The sequence below is a fragment of the Protomyctophum parallelum genome (assembly GCF_964188405.1).
Source record: "Protomyctophum parallelum genome assembly, chromosome: 7".
Taxonomy (NCBI): Eukaryota; Metazoa; Chordata; class Actinopteri; order Myctophiformes; family Myctophidae; genus Protomyctophum; species Protomyctophum parallelum.
The window spans coordinates 506680-530171 of NC_139705.1; the positions used below are offsets into that span (position 1 = coordinate 506680).

Below are 23492 nucleotides of genomic sequence, written 5' to 3' on the forward strand. Positions count from 1 at the left end.
TTGTCGAAAATATCGATATATCGATAAATATCGATTCTGAAAAATGAAAACGGTTCGATATGACTTTTCCAGAGTATTGATACTACGTGCCGCTCCGTTCTCCCGTTGGTTGAGACATGCTCCTGCCAGCGCACAGTAACAGTAACACAGTCAAACAGCCCCCTCCGTCAGCCCCCTCCCTCCTGAGCCTTGAGGGAGCGAAGGGGCGCTCACAGTCACCGCTCAGTACACTAGTCTGTCTCGTTCCGTCACTGTGACAGAACAGGTCGCTCGTATTTCTTTATGTAAGATAAAGAATCCGATGAACACGGAGAGCCAAAGAGGACAGTTGCCAAAGCCCGCATACTGTACAATTACATGCTACTTGTTGTTGCTGTTCCTCATGTTAGCGATAGCTGCTAAAGCTATCAACAGTAAACACAACATTGCTAGGCTAGCAAGCTAACGTTGCAACAGGATCGTTGCGGTGTGTGTGTGTGTGTGTGTGTGTGTGTGTGTGCGTGGGGGGATTCCGGATATTAAAATAATAATAGTAGTTTGAGTATGCTGGCCATGATGCATTGAATAATATCTGAATAGAACATTAACTAGAGTTATAAATAAGGAATAGAAACCAAGATGATGTGGTTGACTATGGTCAGAAAGAAATTAAATTGTGGTTGTGCTTTACAACTTTCCTTTTATGTGTAGGCCTACTTATAATCCATAGTTACTATGTATAATAATAATAATAATTGATTATAAAACTAAAATAATAATAGTAATTATTGTAATAATTATAGGCATAATAATAATAAAAAGAATAAACATTTTAAAAACTATGAAAGTGCATAATACTGCACAGCTTTTATTTGTACTTACAATGTTAAACCCTCAGAAATCGCTGTGGTTGCGTGGTATCGAAAATGGTATCGAAATATCAATACTTTTCCAAATATCGTATCAAAGTTGAAATCCAGTATCGTGACAACACTACTACCCACTCATCCTGGGTATAGATTTGAGCAAAATGGGGGAGTCCAAAATGGTCCATAAAGCACCAGGGAGAGCTCTGGAGAGACCCCTACCCACATTTGAGCACTCCAAGTGGGCATAAAATTGAGAAAAAAATACCTCCAGAGAGACAGAGTCTGCTCACTAACCGCTACCCGCCTATGAGCACTCATCCTGGGTATAGATTTGGGCAAAATGGGGGAGTCCAAAAATGATCCATAAAACACCAGGGAGAACTCTGGAGAGACCCGTCCCCACCTTTGAGCACTCATCATGGGCATAGAATTGAGAAAAATGACCCATGGGGACAACCAGGAAGGGCCTCCAGAGAGGCCGAGTCTGCTCACTAACCCCACCCGCCTATGAGGCTCTACAGAGCAACCACATGAGCCTCAACAAGTGGTAACTGTATGGTTCCCAGGTGTAACAACTCATTCGGACAGTAAAGGGAGCAAACCTATGGTTGTACAATTTGATTGTAAAATTTGTACAACTGTGCAATGAGCAATACAATTGTTATGTCCATATCAAATAAATAAACAAACTCATTAAATTGTTTCAGTTGTTGATGTTACTTTGTGCATTTGTAGATTCAGCCATAGTAAAGGCCCCGAGTCCCGCAGTAACCTCCCGCCAGCTTAGCATGCTAGCGATGGCTTGGCGGTGCAAACTTTGTACTGCCAATTTTGAGAAAAGAGCTCAGCTGCTGGAACACTACCGTTTGCATCATAGCAATGTATCATCAGTCAGTCAGTTGCCCTGTCTCTACAATGACTGTGTGTGCACATTTCAGTCAATAAATGCTGTCATTTGTCTGGGCAGTGTGTAAATTCAGACAAGCTTTTGATGACCTTTTAACTATTTTTAGTCATTTAAGGACACATTTAAGACACAGTGAGACGGTGGTTTGTCCTTAAAAAAAATTGTAACTAAAGCACAAATGTGAAGTCTCTGATTTTAAGACTGACATTGTCTTGCATACTAGAGGTACAGTAGATACTACAGGTATACAGTCACATACTCCCGAATGGGGGGCCGATGCGTCGGGTGGTGGTGGTGCGGCGGCGGGTGGTGCAGTACGTACGTGGGAGGAGGCGGGGCTGCCATGCCCTTGGACAGAGGGGTGTGGTCTCTGGTCCCGCAGCAGGTTCCCACCACGCCCTCCTGGCTGCAGGGGGAGGGGCTTCGGCTGGACGAGGCGTAGCCGCCGCGAGTCAGAGAGCTGTTGTCCAGGAAGCTCTGCTGGTAGCAGCGCTCGTCCACGAACTCATGGTTCTGCACAAAAGAACGAGCGCACGCACACACACCAAAGGTTATTGCAATTAACTAAAACTAAATATAAAGTACAATAAAAATAAATGGACGATAAATAATTGAAGCTGTTTTAACAAATAGTACTATAGACGGATATCAGTTTAAGTCCAAATTGTATTCTGACCACTCCACGAAAAGGCCTAGTTGTCCTGACCCCTTATCCATAATTTATACATTATGGATAATTAGTGTGGACTTAAACTGTTATTCGTCTACTGAAGCTAAGAGAGAGAGAGAAAGAAAGAGAGATAAGGTGGCTCTTATCTCTCTCTCTAAGCTGTATAGTGTGTTTACAAAATTGACTAAAACTGAAATGATAGACCCCCCCACCTCCCTCTCTCTCTTCTTCACGCGATGGAACAACATGCACTGTTTCACTGGTAAAAAGTAACACGATGGAACAACATGCACTGTTTCACTGGTAAAAAGTAACACGATGGAACAACATGCACTATTTCACTGGTAAAAAGTACCACGATGGAACGTATGGTTACTTTGTAACCTATGTTCTCTGAGTGAAGAGACTATCTCTCCACCCAACATATTTCATGTATGGGGAATGTCCCCACCTCACTTGTGACGTGGATATCTCTTTAAGACACACCAGTTGTACTGGCACACACGGGTATATAAGGCCCAGGTGTGTGTGATTACACTGGTTTACTTGATCGACACCGCTTCTGAGCGACATCGAGGTGGAGAGATAGTCTCTTCACTCAGAGAACATAAGTTACAAAGTAACCATACGTTCTCTATCGTATCGAGACTATCTCTCCACCCAACATATTTCATATGTATGGGGAACTCTGTAAGACACCTCGTGAGGAAGTGAAGCAGTCCCAGAACCCCAAAGACAACACCAGTGGGCTCCGACCCAGCACATACTGAATTTGAATTATTTATCATGTATGTTCAATGTAATATATTTACAACCCCTGGAATGGCCGGACAGCCAGACGCCATCCGCCGCCAAATGCTCAGGCGCTAGGCGCCACCCAGAGCCCGGCCCGGAAGACGCTAAGGCCAGAGACCACAGGGGTGAAGGGCCGCCCAAGCCAGCCCACCAGACGCAAGGCTGGCTTGACTGGTGAAGGTGACAATGACACCCACCGTTGAGTAGCATGCGAGACCAACTCCCTGAAAGGAGCGAATGCTGCATGTTTGGCCGGTATAACCGGGTGAATGTACATTAGACGGAGTAGACTATGTCACCGCTGTGCAGGTCTGTCAGAGACACACCTTTCCACAGCGTCCCCAGGTGGAGTGTGCCTGCCCTCCAGGCGGCACTGGTACTCCTGCCTGTTTGTGTGCTGGATAACCTCTGTGATCCATGCACTCTCACTTGAAGCACTCAAAGAGCTGGTTCGTTACTCTGTGGGCCTTGTGTGGCCCTGACATACGACTCTAATGCTCCAATAGGGCAGAGTGGGGACAGACTCCGTCTCTGTACGTCAACTGTCTGTATGACGATGGTAGGACAGAGCTCAATCACCTGATTGAGACGTGCCCTTTTGAAAACATTGGGGAGAAAGGCCGGTTTGGGGCATAAGACTATACCATCATCCGGCATAGGCCTGGAGAGCTCATTATGGATTGACAGAGCTCGCAACTCCCATTTCTCCTTGCAGATGTGACGCCAACAAGACTGCTGTCTTGAGCATGTCAGGCTCACTGACTAAAGGTCGTAGAGCCTCCAGAGCTAACCCCAGATGGGCCTGATTGGGTCCCTAACCTGAGCTCCTCTGGGCCTCAGCGCACCCTTCAGGAAATGCTCTTCTTTTCTTTGTAACGAGGTTACTGCACTCTGCAGGGCCTGCGCTCCCGCTCAAGTCAGCCTGCCGAACATTCGGTTAGCTGACTGTTGAAGCCCTGTTCTCCGAACCGGAATGATCCTTATGTCACATCACAGTTTTACAAGTAAAAAGTGGATGGCCTTCGTTTTTGTGCATAGTTCCCATCGCGTTTATGCTGCGCAGCTAAGCACACACCCAGTGGGAAGGGTGCTGGCTGCCACACCACATATGGTAGAACCTGATAAATGCTGACAGCGTCGATCAAGAGGCTGTCCCACAGATCTCAGATTGGAGGGCACCTCGCCGTAAGCCCATGCGGCAGCGAGGCCCTGTATGGAATGTGCACATGTTCCCGTTGGGGCTGGCCTGCCTGCCCACCTATATGCCTGCTGGATTGTTTCACAAGACAATGAGTGAAGTCCAGTTTTGGAGACTATCTGCCTAAGACAGTTAGGTCCATTTAAGGCCCTTAGAAGAACACTGATGAATGCCCCCCTGCTTCACCACCCTGCTTAGGAGGGTGGGAAGGGTGAAAATCAATAGACTGACTGGCTCACACTCCGATCCATAGGGCAAAATGCAGGGATTGATGGCGACAACACTTAACACGATCCCTACTTTTGGCAGAATGCTCCGCCATAAGGACTGTAATAACCTTCTGCTCGTGTCGGAATGCTCCGTCAGATTCGCTTTATTATGGATATCAATCCGCACCGCTGAGAACTATTTTTTCATTATTATTTTGGCTCGGCCTTTCCTTCTTTAGCGATCCTAGACCGGATTGCGCATGCGCGCTGCCGTCCACCTCCCATTATACAGGCAGACTAAAAGCTGAATAACTCCTAATCTACAGAGCTCTCCATGGTTTGGTCAATTAGCGCGATGTTCGCGATGATTAGCCGGTGGTCTAAATGGAAACATTGGTGCTTTCTAGAGCAAGGATGGCTATATTTTAGCTCGCTAGCATTGACGCTATTTATTTAGCACAATATGGCCACAACATCCGTTTCTGTGCTGCGTGCGCAACCTCTAAATCGCCCCCACAGACCGTGGCAGTCAGAAGTTGGATTTGCGTCCAGCAGGTGGCAGTCAAACGGCTAAGCATTGCCATGTAGGAAGCGGCAGCACCCCTCACTGACAGGGACATTCTTGTGGCTGATACTGCTAACAGCAATAATGCTGTCCAGTGAGAAGCCATTGCAGCCCAAGTCTCCACGGGCTTAATTGGCTCATGCCGTAAGGCAGACAGTACCACTCCCCGAAGAGGGACTGCTGGCCTATTGTGTGAGGGATGAACGTTATCAGGACCAACTGGGTGACTATTGTGTCGCCCTTGTGTGGGACAGTGGCCCGCCATGTTGCCAGAAACCTGGCCTAGCCACACGATTACCTCTGGATGAGGAGGGAGCTCAACCGGTCTCCCAACACACAGAATTACACCCAGGTGTTTAAACGGCCATGCCGTAATACAACCTTATGGTGGTTCTGCTCACCCCTGACAGTCTCGTCACATTCTGCTGTGTGAACAGACAGAATTATTCGCTGGAACAACGTGGAACGTGTAAACTGACACTGTCAACGATACGCCCACGTAGTGCATGACTGTGAATGACAGATAATGCACTGGCCGCATGTTCAGAAGAGCCGGAGGCACAAAGTGCACCATGATTGCCCTCAGCCCTAAGGGGCAGAGGCACAATCTGAGGGTGGCCCGACTCACTAGAGCAAGGGACCGAGTCCCTGCTTTGCCCTCTAACACATGCCGAGGAGCGCTGCGGACTGTGAAAGTTGACGCCTGCAAGGCCTCTTGTCGAGGTGCCGGCCTAGGTGCCCAAAGTGCTGCAGGTGCCTGGCCACGTTGTTGTGGCACTACACCTCTGAGCGAGCACACACCATTCAGTTATGCAATTTAGGATGAAAAGGCCCTCCCGCCAAGGACTGCGTCCAATCGGGGGGCTAGCCATATGCCGAATGGGAGGACAGTGCGTCAGACCCGGGATCTGATAATAAACATCCCCGGTCAAGCATGGCAAGCCAGTCGCCTTGGAAGATGGCCTGTAAGACCGTCAGCCCTTCCTTGCCAGGAGTGCTGTAAGCAGCACACCACCCCCCGAAGACATAGTGGAACCCACCCAGGGGTCCACCTGAATTGTCTTCCAGGACAGCCGCTGTCCCAAGAGACAGCGGGTGGGGTCTGGGGCCTTAACTATCAGGACTGAGGGATGGGCTTAGCCCGCCGAGCAGATTTTAGCCATACCCCGCCGGTTGGCCTGTAACCGGACCCGTAGGTCCCTGGAGCTGCCAAGCCTGACTGGGGTTGCACAGCCTGAGGGGCGACCGAGGCAGGCTACTCATGGCCTTGCCGGAGCATTCCTGCACCTCCTGTGCAACTCCACAGCCTCCTTAGGATGCTGTAGCAAAGCACTGGCCTTTTGGCCAAACATGGCCGACGGCTCAATAGGCAGCGTGGGGGAGCTTGTCCTGCTATCGCAGCTTGGACTGGGGCCGCCACAGACGGTGCCTCACCAAAGCACCAATAGCATTGCCCGCTGCCGCTGCCTGGGGAGCCTGAAGCGCCGTATATAAGCCGGTGCTGAAGCAGTGACAGAATAGCCCTGTGTTAGCTAGCTGCGCCTAGATAGCCATAGTGCATTCTCGGGACGAGAAGGAGCTTACTTTGTGGTTTCGAACCAGTAACTGGATTATACCATGCAAGTTTACACCTATAGGTGCGTGAACGGCCTTGCCGTGATACACCGTACAGAGTATTCCGCCCGACAGCCGCAGCACACTCGAGTTGCCGAAATTGGCGAAACTACATCATGGACGCGTGAGCTGACACTGTCAGCAATATGCCGTATATACAGTAGTGTGCAAATGGCTGTGATTTCAGGGCTTGCTCCTGGCAGACTCAGCATGTCCTGTCTGTGTAACTGAACCAAGTTCCACAGACGGAACTACACCACGGTCACGTCAACTGACACAGTCAGCAATATGCCGTATAGTGCGCTACTACACCTGAACGCGGAAGCTGGCTGCCACGGCAGCCATACGCTCATCCTGTCTATGACAGAACCCACGGTTCGGAGGATGAGCTTGCTCCGTGGCGTCCCCCGTCGCACGGGTTCTACCACGCAGTCTACACCGGAGTGCGTGAACGGCTTTAGCTGCAATACACTCAAGTGAGCTCTCTCTCACAAGGCGAAGCAAAAACACGGCACTACAGATGCGGAAGTCGCCCCAGCGACAATACGCCTGTATAGTGCGTTTTAATGCTATAGCCTGGCCGGGCTGTTGTTTTGATTGATTGATTTACTAACAGTTTGCAGAATTACAGTACATTTCAAGTACAACTCAATACAAATACTGTTAACAGTGAGTGGACGACACCATAAAGCATTACACTTGTTTACAATAGTGCCCACCATTTTCAATTCATCAAAACATTTAGAGACATACAAATATACACAACTATATTCACTGCGCACTCGCAGGTCCACTCCAGCACACAGAATATGCAGCACGGATGCGTGAATTGACGCCATGGCAATAATACACCCGTATAGTGCGTTTTATTCCACTGCCTTTAAGGACAGGCTACACCACAGGAGCGTAAACTGTCGCCCCGCCAGCAATACCCCTGTATAGTGTGTTATATGGCCGTCGGATTCCTTCATTCATAGCCTCCTAGCCTCAACTGGCAAGGTGAAGAAATTCATACAGGAGTCAGGATCTTCATGAGCTGCTATCGCATGACCAGGGAACCCACAGGTCACCCACTGGTCATGGCCATCCTCTGTGGGCATATGTGCCCCACGCAGCCCCAGAGAAACCCCTGCTGTTTCCATTTCATTTAATACCTATATACACTATTATTTTAATATGTTATATTAAATAAATACACATTTAACTGTTTAAACATGCTCGGGAGTATAGTAATGTGCTTGAGAAGTGAGGGCACAATTTACCCTACGTGCAATTTACACTGCTGTCTCTCAGTCACATATTGATATTCATGTTTTTTTTTTTTTCTCTTGGTAACATGTTTCATGTGGACCCCAAAGGACTAGCTGACTGCCATGGCATCAGCTAATGGGGATCTTTCCAAATAGAAAAATAACTAAACAACAGCCAGCTGAGTTTATATAGTCTCTCTCTCTCTCTCTCTCTCTCTCTCTCTCTCTCTCTCTCTCTGGAGGTTGCACCTGAACTTCCTAGCTGCACTGAGACACAGAGTGTTTGAGTTGGAGACAAACGCTCTGCTCCAAACACTTTGCATTATATAGTGTATAAACGTATGCCAATTTCCACTGTTTGGCCACTAGAACAGGGATTTATGAGAGTCCCCGCTCGACTTTCCAGGCAACAATTTACCCTATGATATATCACCGTGATGTCACCCACGGGGTTCCCCCCTGGAGACCAAACTTTGTTTGTTGTGGAATTAGCTCGTCCTGTCTATGACAGGACGGAGGATAAGCTTTCTCTGTGGCTTCCCCCGTCCGTACGGGTTCTACCACGCAGTCTACACCAGAGTGTGTGAACGGCTTTAGCCGCAATACACCCCAGGGAGCTCTCTCTCTCACGAGGCGAAAACACAGCACTAAAGACGCGGAAGTCGCCCCAGCGACAATACGCCTGTATACAGTGTATAGTGTGCTGTGTTAAATGCTGCGCCAAACGCAGGGGATGCGTTGACTGACACCAAGCCAGTGATACAAACGTATAGTGCGATAATTCCGCTGCTTTACAGGATTACAGAGCCAATGGTCCTGTCTGTGTCCCTGCCCACAGGTCGACAGACAGGCTACACCACAGGACGTGTAAACGAACACTATGTCAGCAATGGAGAGATAGTCTCGATACGATAGAGAACAACATGCACTGTTTCACTGGTAAAAAGTAACATGATGGAACAACATGCACTGTTTCACTGGTAAAAAGTAACTTTGGGTTACTTCAGTAACCTCAGTTGTATAAGTGACTCGAAGAAGAGAGTCATATGGGTCCGAGACACTTGGTGGCGCTGGAGCACAGAACAAAACATAAACTCACAAGCTAATTTATTGGTTCGTGGAGCTGTCACTCAGGGCGATGCCCCCGGTCCCAACCCTCAGGTATAAAACCTGAGGGTTATATACTCCTGTATGATCACCCCGGCTGACAGGACCGCTCCACGGTCCCCCTTTTTCCAGAGAGACGACACCATCACGTGAATGTGCGTCCCTCCCGCAAGGGAGACTGAGAAGGTTAGCCAGGTTACTGACCTGGCACCAAGAGAAGGCCCCTTCTCGGCCGCCGGGTCATATACCCGGTGGCCCAGAGTCCCTCTAACAGGTAAAATAATTAAAAAACACTGATAGAGGTGAGGGAAAAACCCTGGGAAGCCAACAGTACCACTGTCCCCTGCTATCCAGGAAGTTTCCCACCCCAGACGCAACCCCTCCAAGAGGGCGGGATCCCAGGAACCCCAAATCCCCAAGAGGAGCCGACAGCTATGCTGCCTTATGTGCTCCCAGGAGAGCCACCGATTCCACTGGCTCACAGCCAGAAGGAAAATTCTTTGGCAGGAACGACAGGTTTGGCCTGACCGTAACTCTAGTGTCATCGCCACTGAATCTCATGCAGCTCACGTTGACCGAGAGCGCGTGAATGTCGCTCGACCTCTTAGCTGTCGTCAACACGACCAGCAAAACGGTCTTTAGAGAGAGGAACTTCAGGTCCACCGTGTCCAACGGCTCAAAGGGTTCCTTTGTGAGAGCATCCAGTACAACAGTCAGATCCCAAGCTGGAACCAGGGATCTAGTAAACGGCGTGAGATGCATGACACCCTTCATGAACTGTCGGACTAGTGGGAGCTCGTTCACCTGACCGTTGTTTATGCCCAAGTGGTAGGCGGAAATAGCCGCCAGGTTAACCTTCACCGAGGACAAACCTAGACCTCTGTCCAGGAACTCCTGTAGATAGGACAAGATGAGAGCCACCGGAGCTTGGAACGGGAGGATCCAGAAACCCCTGGCTGACCTGCCCTCGTGTGTGGCACCCCATCCCGAGAGGCTGGCGTCCGTGGTGACGACCTTCCTGGAAAGGGGAAGGCCCAAGGGCACCCCTTCCATCAGTCTGTGTCTGTCTGACCACCACCTCAGCGCTAGTGTGCAAGCCGGAGATACTGTCACACGGCGGCTCACACACCTGGTGAGAATGTGCAGGGACCCGAGCCATCGCTGGAAGGGTCTCATGTGCAGTCTCTCCAGACGTACCAATAAGATGGCCGACGCCATAATGCCTGCCATCCGTAGGCATGTGATTAACTGAAGAGTGCGTCCCGGGGTGAACAGTGACACACACTTCAGTAGGTCGTTGAGCCTGTCTACCGACAGCCTCGCCGTATACGCAACTAAATCCAGTCTGATGCCTATGAAGTCTGTTGACTGCGTGGGCACCAGCATGCTCTTGGTGTGGTTCACAACGAACCCTAGGGAGGCCACGTGGGTCAACACTCTGGTTGTGGCCCTCGTTACCTCTTCCCTCGAGCTGGCCATCAGGAGCCAGTCGTCGATATAGCTCGCCACCCGAATGTCCTCTTGACGCAGGGGAGCGAGGGCGGTTTCTGTGCAGCACACAAACACCCTGGGGCTTAGGGACATCCCGAAGGGGAGGACCGTGTACTCGTACACTTTCCCCTGGAACCCGAACCGCAGGAACTTCCTGTGAGGTGGGTAGATGGGGATGTGGAAGTATGCGTCTTTTAAGTCTATGGACGTGAACCAGTCGCCTGGGCGTATGGTACGTACTAGAGACTTGGCCGTCAGCATTTTGAACGCAAACTTCTTGAGGTGTCCGTTGAGTGCCCGGAGGTCCAGAATGGGGCGTAGCCCCCCCGCCCCCCCCCCCTTTTTCTTGACCAAGAAGTAGCGGGAGTAGACCCCACTGCGACATTGGCTCTGGGGCACCTCTCTGACGGCTCCTTTCTCCAGCAGAGCAGCTATCTCTTGTTGGAGAACTTGACCCGCTTGGCCCCGCAAATTGGAGTCTGTAGCCCTTTGCTAAGGTGCGTAGGACCCAGGGGGACGCATTGTAGCGTTCCCACTGGGCTACGTGCTCGGTCAAGGGACTTATCCCCTCCGGAAGAGGTGGTCCTCGTCTGGTGGTGGTGTCCACTGGATGACCAGAGAAAATTCGCCATGACCCGTCTCCCTTGTGGCGTTTAAGCCAGCCACAGGCCTCATATCCCACCGCTCTGCTTCGGGCAGCACTTCGGCTGTCCCTAACAGAGGGTTCATGGTCCCCCGACAGTGTGATTTTTGTCATCGTCGGGAGCTGGTGCGTCGGCATCCAGGTCTCCGTCGTCCTCATAACCCACCTGGTCTATGACCCTGTACTCTCCAGGAGGTTCCTGGGTGGAGCACGGTTCGTCCAGGGGATACTGCCGTTCCATGAAGTCTCCCCATCTCTCACCAGCTTGCAGCTGGTAGGGGTGAGGGAGGGGTTCGTAGTCTGGGCTGGGCCTGTGATGGTGCAGAAGTCCCCTCCAGAAGGGCCTTGACTCTAGACAGCCTGCGCCCCTTCTCTCTGTCTGTTAGCCCAAGGCAACATGGGCAGAGGCCCACGACCTCAAAAGCATTCCTCGCATGTGTTAAATCCAGACAGTGCATACACATGGAGTGGCCATCATCTGGAGCTAAGAGGTTGTTACAAACCCTGTTGAAACAAAGCTTTGGAAGGGGTCCATCATTGTGGTCATCTCTTGTAGCCATGGTCGAGATGGCTTATTCCTTGCCTTATTCTCAAACCCCTTTTTTATTTTAAAATATAAAAAATATTATTATTATTTATTTAGCTCCCCTACTAAATAAAAATAATTGTCCACTTAACTCCCCTACTACAGAGGGTAAATGTGAAGTGGAACTCACGGTGGTCAGCATACAGTCGATGGCTGAAGGCTACCCCACGTGTTGTTGTTGTTGGCCTACCGTGTAATGGTAAACGTGTCCACGATGTGGGGAAGGGTTGAGAATGCGGCCCGTCTAGCCTTCGGTAGATGTAGATAACGAGGCGACGGGAGATCGGTTGATGTCGGCCCGCTGTTACCGAGGGGTGTAGAAGCGAGGCTGCGGGCTACGGCTAGGAGGAGGTTAGTCAGTGACTAACGAGAGGCTAGCGGTGGAGAAAAAAACGCCCACCGGTTTTATACCTTTGGGACCAGGGTCATCGCCCTGAGTGACAGCTCCACAAACCAATAAATTAGCTTGTGAGTTTATGTTTTGTTCTGTGCTCCAGCGCCACCAAGTGCCTCTTCGAGAGAGGCACTTAAGACAACACGATGGAACAACATGCACTGTTTCACTGGCAAAAAGTAAGACGATGGAACAACATGCACCGTTTCACTGGTAAAAAGTAACACGATGGAACAACATGCACCGTTTCACTGGTAAAAAGTAACACGATGGAACGTGTGGTTACTTTGTAACCTATGTTCTCTGAGTGAAGAGACTATCTCTCCACCCAACATATTTCATATGTATGGGGAATGTCCCCACCTCACTTGTGACGTGGATATCTCTTTAAGACACACCAGTTGTACTGGCACGCACGGGTATATAAGGCCCAGGTGTGCGTGATTACACTGGTTTACTTGATCGACACCGCTTCTGAGCGACATCGAGGTGGAGAGATAGTCTCTTCACTCAGAGAACATATGTTACAAAGTAACCACACGTTCTCTATCGTATCAGAGACTATCTCTCCACCCAACATATTTCATATGTATGGGGAACTCTGTAAGACACCTCGTGAGGAAGCGAAGCAGTCCCAGAACCCCAAAGACAACACCAGTGGGTTTCGACCCAGCACATACTGAATTTGGAATGATTTATCATGTATGTTCAATGTAATGTATTTACAACCCCTGGAACGGCCGGACAGCCAGACGCCATCCGCCGCCAAATGCTCAGGCGCTAGGCGCCACCCAGAGCCCGGCCCTGCAAGACGCTAAGGCCAGAGACCACAGGGGTGAAGGGCCGCCCAAGCCAGCCCACTAGACGCAAGGCTGGCTTGACTGGTGAAGGTGACAATGACACCCACCGCTGAGTAGCATGCGAGACCAACTCCCCGAAGGGAGCGAATGCTGCATGTTCAGCCGGTATAACCAGATGAATGTACATTAGACGGAGTAGACTATGTCGCCGCTGTGCAGGTCTGTCAGAGACGCACCTTTCCACAGCGTCCCCAGGTGGAGTGTGCCTGCCCTCCAGGCGGCACTGGTACTCCTACCTGCTTTGTGTGCTGGATAACCTCTGTGATCCATGCACTCTCACTTGAAGCACTCAAAGAGCTGGTTCGTTACTCTGTGGGCCTTGTGTGGCCCTGGCATACGAATCTAATGCTCCAATAGGGCAGAGTGAGGACCGAATCCGTCTCTGTATGTCTACTGTCTGTATGACGATGGTAGGACAGAGCTCTATCACCTGATTGAGACGTGCCCTTTTGAAAACATTGGGGAGAAAGGCCGGTTTGGGGCAAGACTATACCATCATCCGGCATAGGCCTGCAGAGCTCATTATGGATTGACAGAGCTCGCAACTCCCCCATTTCTCCTTGCAGATGTGACACCGACAAGACTGCTGTCTTGAGCATGTCACGCTCACTGACTAAAGGTCGTAGAGCATCCAGAGCTAACCCCAGATGGGCCTGATTGGGTCCCTAACCTGAGCTCCTCTGGGCCTCAGGGCACCCTTCAGGAAATGCTCTTCCTTTCTTTGTAACGAGGTTACTGCAGTCTGCAGGGCCTGCGCTCCCGCTCAAGTCAGCCTGCCGAACACTCGGTCAGCTGAATGTTGAAGCCCTGTTCTCTGAACCGGAATGATCCTTATGTCACATCACGGTTTTACAAGTAAAAAGTGGATGGCCTTCGTTTTTGTGCATAGTTCCCATCGCGTTTATGCTGCGGAGCTAAGCACACACCCAGTGAGAAGGGTGCTGGATGCCACACTGATACCACATAATGGTAGAACCTGATAAATGCTGACAGCGTCGATCAAGAGGCTGTCCCACAGAACTCAGATTGGAGGGCATCTCGCCGTAAGCCCATGCGGCAGCGAGGCCCTGTGTGGAATGTGCACATGTTCCCGTTGGGGCTGGCCTGCCTGCCCACCTATATGCCTGCTGGATTGTTTCACAAGCCAATGAGTGAAGTCCAGTCTTGGAGACTATCTGCCTAAGACAGTTAGGCCCATTTACTCTGCTTCACCACCCTGCTTAGGAGGGTGGGAAGGGTGAAAATCAATAGACTGACTGGCTCACACTCCGATCAGGCCGTAGGGCAAAATGCAGGGATTGATGGCGACAACACCTAAGCATTGCCATGTAGGAAGAGGCAGCACCCCTCACTGACAGGGACATTCTTGTGGCTGACACTGCTAACAGCAAGAATGCTGTCCTGTGAGAAGCCATTGCAGCCCAAGTCTCCACGGGCTTAATTGGCTCATGCCGTAAGGCAGACAGTACCACTCCCCGAGGAGGGACTGCTGGCCTATTGTGTGTGGATGAACGGTATGAGGACCAACTGGGTGACTATTGTGTCGCCCTTGTGTGGGACAGCGGCCCGCCATGTTGCCAGATCCCTGGCCTAGCCACACGATTACCTCTGGATGAGGAGGGAGCTCAACCGGTCTCCAACACACAGAATTACACCCAGGTGTTTAAACGGCCATGCCGTAATACAACCTTATGGTGGTTCTGCTCACCCCTGACAGTCTCGTCACATTCTGCTGTGTGAACAGCAGTGTGAATTCACTGGAACAACGTGGAACGTGTAAACTGACGCTGTCAACGCCCACGTAGTGCATGACTGTAAATGACAGATAATGCACTGGCCGCATGTTCAGAAGAGCCGGAGGCACAAAGTGCACCATGATTGCCCCCAGCCCTAAGGGGCGGAGGCACAACCTGAGGGTGGCCCGACTCACTAGAGCAAGGGACAGAGTCCCTGCTTTGCCCTCTAACACATGCCGAGGAGCGCTGCGGACTGTGAGAGTTGACGCCTGCAAGGCCTCTTGTCGAGGTGCCGGCCTAGGTGCCCAAAGTGCTGCACGTGCCTGGCCACGTTGTTGTGGCACTGCACCTCTGAGCGAGCACACACCGTTCAGTTATCCAATTTAGGATGCAGAGGCCCTCCCGCCAAGGACTGCGTCCAATCGGGGGGCTAGACATATGCCGAATGGCAGGACACGGGACTCGAAGGTTCTGTCATCTAAGACAAGCCGGTCAGTGCGTCAGACCCGGGATCTGAGTGCTTTAAGCAGCACACCACCCCCCCGAAGACATAGTGGAACCCACCCAGGGGTCCACCTGAATTGTCTTCCAGGACAACCGCTGTCCCGAGAGACAGCGGGTGGGGTCTGGGGACTTAACTGTCAGGACTGAGGGATGGGCTTAGCCCGCCGAGCACATTTTAGCCATACCCTGCCGGTTGGCCTGTAACCGGACCCGTAGGTCCCTGGAGCTGCCAAACCTGACTGGGGTTGCACAGCCTGAGGGGCGACCGAGGCAAGCTACTCATGGCCTTGCCGGAGCATTCCTGCACCTCCACAGCCTCCTTAGGATGCTGTAGCAAAGCACTGGCCTTTTGGCCAAACATGGCCGGTGGCTCAATAGGCAGCGTGGGGGAGCTTGTCCTCCTATCGCAGCTTGGCCTGGGGCTGCCACAGATGGCACCTCACCAAAGGGCATCAATAGCATTGCCTGCTGCCACTGCCTGGGGAGCCTGAAAGCCAGTCGCTGCAGCTCCTCAATAAGGTCCGGGCCCTAATGGTCACATAAGTGCCACATATAAGCCGGTGCTGAAGCAGTGACAGAATAACCCTGTGTTGACTAGCTGCGCCTAGATAGCCATAGTGCATTCTCGGGATGAGAAGGAGCTTACTTTGTGGTTTCAAACCGGTAACCGGATTATACCATGCAAGTTTACACCTATAGGTGCGTGAACGGCCTTGCCGTGATACACCGTACAGAGTATTCCGCCCGACAGCCGCGGCACACTCGAGTTGCCAAAATTGGCGAAACTACATCACGGACGCGTGAGCTGACACTGTCAGCAATACGCCGTATATACAGTAGTGTGCAAATGGCTGTGATTTCAGGGCTTGCTCCTGGCAGACTCAGCACGTCCTATACACTGTATAGTGCGCTACTACACCTGAACGCGGAAAGCTGACTGCCACGGCAGCCATACGCTCATCCTGTCTATGACAGAACCCACGGTTCGGAGGATGAGCTTGCTCCGTGGCGTCCCCCGTCGCACGGGTTCTACCACGCAGTCTACACCGGAGTGCGTGAACGGCTTTAGCCGCAATACACTCAAGTGAGCTCTCTCTCACGAGGCGAGGCAAAAACACGGCACTACAGATGCGGAAGTCGCCCCAGCGACAATACGCCTGTATAGTGCGTTTTAATGCTATAGCCTGGCCGGGCTGTTGTTTTGATTGATTGATTTACTAACAGTTTGCAGAATTACAGTACATTTCGAGTACAACTCAATACAAGTACTGTTAACAGAGAGTGGACGATACCATAAAGCATTACACTTGTTTACAATAGGGCCCACCATCTTCAATTCATCAAAACATTTAGAGACGTACGAATATACACAACTATATTCACTGCGCACTCGCAGGTCCACTCCAGCCCACAGAATATGCAGCATGGATGCGTGAATTGACGCCATGCCAATAATACACCCGTATAGTGCGTTGTATTCCACTGCCTTTAAGGATTACCGGGCCACTGGTCCTGTCTGTGTCACTGCACTCAGATCGACAGACAGGCTACACCACAGGAGCGTAAACTGGCGCCCCGCCAGCAATACCCCTGTATAGTGTGTTATATGGCCGTCGGATCCCTTCATTCCTCCTAGCCTCAACTGGCAAGAGGAAGAAAATCATACAGGAGTCAGGATCTTCATGAGCTGCTATCGCATGACCAGGGAACCCACAGGTCACCCCCTAGTCATGGACATCCTCTGTGGGCATATGTGCCCCACACAGCCCCAGAGAAACCCCTGCTGTTTCCATTTAATTCAATACATATATACACTATTATTTTAATATGTTATATTAAATAAATACACATTTAACTGTTTAAACATGCTAAAAAAACAAAACAAAACGGGGAGTATAGTAATGTGCTTGAGAAGTGAGGGCACAAAATTTACCCTACGTGCAATTTACACTGCTGTCTCTCAGTCACATATTGATATTCATGTGTTGTTGGTTTTTTCTTTTTCCTCTTGGCAACATGTTTCATGTGGACCCCAAAAGACTAGCTGAATGCCATGGCCTCAGCTAATGGGGATCTTTCCAAATCGAAAAATAACTAAACAACAGCCAGCAGAATTTCTATAGTCTCTCTCTCTCTCTCTCTCTCTCTGGGGGAGGTTGCACCTGAATTTCCTAGCTGCACTGAGACACAGAGTGTTTGAGTTGGAGACAAACACTCTGCTCCAAACGTTTTGCATTATATAGTGTATATACGTATGCCCATTTCCACTATTTGGTCCACTAGAACAGGGATTTATGAGAGTCCCCGCTCGATTTTCCAGGCAACAATTTACCCTACGATATATTACCGTGATGTCACCCACGGGGTTCCCCCCTGGAGACCAAACTTTGTTTGTTGTGAAATTAGCTCGTCCTGTCTATGACAGAACCCACGGTTCGGAGGATAAGCTTGCTCCGTGGCTTCCCCCGTCCATACGGGTTCTACCACGCAGTCTACACCAGAGTGCGTGAACGGCTTTAGCCGCAATACACCCCAGGGAGCTCTCTCTCTCACGAGGCGAAGCAAAAAAACACAGCACTAAAGACGCGGAAGCCGCCCCAGCGACAATACGCCTGTATACTATACAGTGTATAGTGTGCTGTGTTAAATGATAAGCCTATAGCGGGGCTGATGTTTCGCTGCGCCAAACGCAGGTCCACTCCAGCCCACGGAATATGCATCACGGATGTGTTAACTGACACCAAGCCAGTGATACAAACGTATAGTGCGATTATTCCACTGCTTTACAGGATTACAGAGCCAATGGTCCTGTCTGTGTCCCTGCCCACAGGTCGACAGACAGGCTACACCACAGGACGCGTAAACTAACACTATGTCAGCAATACGTCTGTAACGGTGTTTTGGCCGCTTACCCTGTTTAGTCAGATTACTTAATACTTACAAACGAGTATTTGAATGAGACAACCCCGAGAGGAGCAAATGTCACGCCGGCTCTCTATCCGCGACCTGCGGTGGGTCTAATCCGGTCTCAATTCCAACCCGTATTAAATTAAGTATTTTTTTTTTTTTACAGAAAAAATAAAACAGAAACCAAAAATTCAAAAGAATCTGCTGTATATAGCTGTTAGCTTTTCTGCTGTCGAGACGCCACGTCTGTCTGGTGACTGGTGGAGATCAAAAAAGCAGTGTAATCACGCACACCTGGGCCTTATATACCCGTGCGTGCCAGTACAACTGGTGTGTCTTAAAGAGATATCCACGTCACAAGTGAGGTGGGGACATTCCCCATACATATGAAATATGTTGGGTGGAGAGATAGTCTCTGATACGATAGAGAACAACATGCACCGTTTCACTGGTAAAAAGTAACACGATGGAACAACATGCACCGTTTCACTGGTAAAAAGTAACACGATGGAACAACATGCACCGTTTCACTGGTAAAAAGTAACACGATGGAACAACATGCACCGTTTCACTGGTAAAAAGTAACACGATGGAACAACATGCACTGTTTCACTGGTAAAAAGTAACACGATGGAACAACATGCAATGTTTGTTTCACTGGTAAAAAGTAACACGGTGGGAACAACATGCACTGTTTCAATGGTAAAAATGTGATGTGACAATAAAGATGATTCTGTTCTGCATGACTAAAGTCATTATTATATCAATTTATTGGATGAAACAAAGTACAGTATATGTATAGAGAGAGAGAGAAAGAGAGGTATAGATAGAGAGGTAGAGAGACTACTACCGTACTCACAGTGGTTTTCTCCAGACAGTGCAGTAGATGGTGGTGTTGGCTCTCCAATAGAGAGGTGTCCTTCCTCTGTTCCTGCTCAATGCACATCTGGAACAGAGCGCACGCACACACGCAGACACGCATGTACGCACACGCACACATGTACGCACACGCGCACGTGCATGAGCACACACACACACACACACACACACACACACACACACACACTTCAGAATGCAAAGGTGTGTGTTTCGGTAGGTAGACAGTGGTTATTACTCAAGTAAAGTAGGAATACCTCAAACTTGTACTTAAGTGCAGTACTTGAGTAAATGTACTTTTCACCGCTCTGCATCACGGCAGACATATTGATCGTTAAGCGCGCTCACCTCTGACCCCCAAAGTCACACACACACACACACACACACACACACACACACACACACACACACACACACACATATATTAAGCGTTAAGCGCTCTGAGTCTCTGACCCCCAAAAGTCCCGTATGCAAGGATCAGTGGAGCACGGCTCGTCAATAAACGCAATCCCCGGCAGAAGGGGGGAATAAATTAAGTGTGACACACACGGCCCACTAGTAAGGGAGGAATGAATTAAGTGTGACACACACGGCCCACTAGTAAGGGAGGAATGAATTAAGTGTGACACATACGGCCCACTAGTAAGGGAGGAATGAATTAAGTGTGACACACACAGCCCACTAGTAAGGGAGGAATGAATGAATTAAGTGTGACACACACGGTCCACTAGTTCACACTGTATATACACAACATAACGTGATATTAACAAATATACAAATATATCCGCCGTGACATGGTCTGTCTTTTCATACTGTTTGACCTCAGGCAGCAGTGACTAGTTAATGACTTGTTTTTGCCATTTTGCTCCTCCTCCTCAGTAGTCCAGTACCCTCCTGTAGACCCTATCGCAATTTGGTGTTGGGGGAATTTCTCACTTGAACTGAGTCAATGGGTCCCTAGACATGAAAAATCAACGAGGTGCTTGTCCGCCATAGTGCCACGAATGGCGCAATGGCCACATCAAAAATGACCACCATCGGCTATGATGAAAATCCAACCTTTTTGTTTTTTTGTGTTTAAGCACATGTAAAACATTCATTTTGACTAATTGTGGTGTGTGGAATTCATTTCTGATATTGTTTTGATGATTTGGGGTGATTTTGACCTTGAAAGGTCATAGTCGAGGACTTTTGCTATTCCACAGACCTTGGCCATAACTTGTCCATTTTTAGGAGTAAGAACAGGAACAATAAGTCTATTTCAACTAAATCTGACTCTTAAAATTAATTTCTGATATTGTTTTGACCATTAGGGATCATCCTGTCATTGAATTATTGATGTTAATGTCATTTTTTAATAATTTGATTATGATTCTTTAGTCGCTTTTATTATATATTTTCATGATTTGTTTTCTTTACATAAACAAAATACATGGGCATGAGAAAAACAACAACAGCACCATATGTGCTGTGTGAATAAGCCCATTGTACAAAAGACTCTGTCCATGGCCCAAATGAGCCAATTCATTGCTATGGCAACCCCATAGTGGAGGTAAGTCAATATATCATAAGAATCGTTCACTTGATGGTACAAGCACCAAATTTGGTACACAAGTGCTTCAGAACCTACTCTCTCAGAAAAGTACGATGTCCACTTGAAAAAACTAAATGGCCACCATTTTTCAAGATGGCCGCCAAATGAAAAGGGCCTTTTGTGGCGGTTCTGGACAACCGTGGGTCCGACCAACTCGAGACCGGGCACTGCACTCCCTGTGGGTGTGTGGAACGTGTATGTCGAATTTGAAGTGGGGCGAACGGTTCTCGAGTTACGTGGATTACAGACGTACAGACACACACATAATTTGTGCAATTAGCAGATCATTGGAACGGTTGTTCGCTTGGTGATACAAGCGTGACATTTGCCGTGAACATTCCTTTGGTCAACTCTTTAACTTTTTAAACCGAGCCATCCAAAAATCCAATATGGCGGTGATATTTCAAGATGGCCACCAAAATTAGACTGGTTTTGCATTTCTGCATATATTTGGCTATACCTTTGTGATGTACTGAACCATACTGTATAATACTGTACGGCACTGTAGGGCACCATACTGTACCATACTGTACCATACTGTACCGTACCTTACTGTATGGTATCATACTTTACAATACTGTACTGTACCGTACTGCATGGTACCATACTGTACCATACTGTACCTTACTGTATGGTATCATACTGTACCTTACTGTACTGTACGGCATCATACTGTACTGTACCATACTTTATGGTATCATACTGTACCATGCCGTACCGCACGTTACTGTACCATACTGTACTTTACCATACTGTACTGTAACATACTGTAGTGTACTGTACAGTACCGTGTGTGTGTGTGTGTGTGTGTGTGTGTGTGTGTGTGTGTGTGCACGCACAGGGAAAAGGGGAGGACCCCTTTTGGTTTTGTTTTCTGCATCTTCCTCTGTGACCTGCCACCTTCATGTCATCTCTCACAGCATCCTTAAACCTCGTCTTTGGCCATCCTCTTACCTGGCAGCTACATCTTCAGCATCCTTCTCCCAATGTACCCTCATCCCTCCTTTTCACATGTCTAAACCATCTCAACCTCACCTCTCTTGCTTTATCCCCAAACCTTCTAACCTGGGCTGATCCTCTAATTTAGTCATTTCTGATCAAGTCCTTCCTTTTCACTCCTAATGAGAACCATAGCATCCTTAATTCTGCCACCTCCAGCTGTGCTTCCTTTTCATCAGTGCCACCGTTTCCAACCGTACGGCATGGCTGGTCTCACTACCATCGTATACATCTTCCCTCTCACTTGTAGCCTTCTGTCACAAATAACTCCTGACACATATGTCCCATATTCTCAATACACTGGCTTCACTTGCTAGAACATTTCCATCTCTATACTCACCTTAACCTGTTACACTACTGTCTACTGTCTGGTCAATTGGTACAAATAATTTTCTCCCTCCCTCACCATCTCTCTTTGCACTTACTGTACATCTCATATACTTTATATTAGCCCTGACCACTTCTTAGCCCACACCACCTGACATCACATCTCTCTCTTCTTACCCATCATCTAAAAAAAACCCCAATGGGCATTGCCCATTGACATATATTCAAGTCTGTGTGTGTCTGTACATCTGTAATCCACGTAACCCGAGAACCGTTTGCCCCACCGACTTCACCGAATTCGACACACACGTTCCACACACCCACAGGGAGTGCAGTGCCCGGTCTCGAGTTGGTCGGACCCACGGTTGTCCAGAACTGCCACAAAAGGCCCTTTTCATTTGGCGGCCATCTTGAAAAATGGTGGCCATTTAGTTTTTTCAAGTGGACAACGTACTTTTCTGAGAGAGTAGGTTTTGAAGCACTTGTGTACCAAATTTGGTGCTTGTACCATCAAGTGAACGATTCTTATGATATATTGACTTATACCTCCACTATGGGGTTGCCATAGCAATGAATTGGCTCATTTGGGCCATGGACAGAGTCTTTTGTACAATGGGCTTATTCACACAGCACATATGGTGCTGTTGTTGTTTTTCTCATGCCCATGTATTTTGTTTATGTAAAGAAAACAAATCATGAAAATATATAATAAAAGCGACTAAAGAATCATAATCATTATTAAAAAATGACATTAACATCAATAATTCAATGACAGGATGATCCCTAATGGTCAAAACAATATCAGAAATTAATTTTAAGAGTCAGATTTAGTTGAAATAGACTTATTGTTCCTGTTCTTACTCCTAAAAATGGGAAAGTTATGGCCAAGGTCTGTGGAATAGCAAAATGACCTTGACTATGACCTTTCAAGGTCAAAATCACCCCAAATCATCAAAACAATATCAGAAATGAATTCCGCACACCACAATTAGTCAAAATGAATGTATTACATGTGCTTAAACACTAAAAAACAAAAAGGTTGGATTTTCATCATAGCCGATGGCGGCCATTTTTGATGTGGCCATTGCGCCATTCGTGGCACTATGGCGGACAAGCACCTCGTTGATTTTTCATGTCTAGGGACCCATTGACTCAGTTCAAGTGAGAAATTCCCCCAACACCAAATTGCGATAGGGTCTACAGGCAGGTACTGGACTACAGCTGTTGTCGCCTCCTGCCCACGTTGTGCCCACGTGCGTGCCCGCGATTTTTCACATCTTCAGGATGTCCCCTTCATGAAATGGATTGTCCCGAGTTCTACTTTTACTGCAAAAGTCTTGAAATGAATCCATGTTTCTACATCAGTGGTTCTCAAACATTGACCACGTTTGCATGAGGACTTTTAACCCCCT

General features: G+C 48.8%; 1 protein-coding gene across 1 annotated transcript in view; it reads right to left on the reverse strand.

Annotated features, from left to right (window-relative positions):
* LOC310861313 (A-type voltage-gated potassium channel KCND3-like) overlaps positions 1 to 23492 on the reverse strand; it is a gene marked incomplete at both ends in the record, with an annotated part of 247838 nt that overhangs the window by 7125 nt on the left and 217221 nt on the right. The window contains 2 exons of the mRNA XM_083768723.1: positions 2005 to 2268; positions 19144 to 19230. Coding sequence (XP_083624849.1) covers positions 2005 to 2268; positions 19144 to 19230 — 351 coding nt within the window. The remainder of the gene's footprint in view (positions 1 to 2004; positions 2269 to 19143; positions 19231 to 23492) is intronic.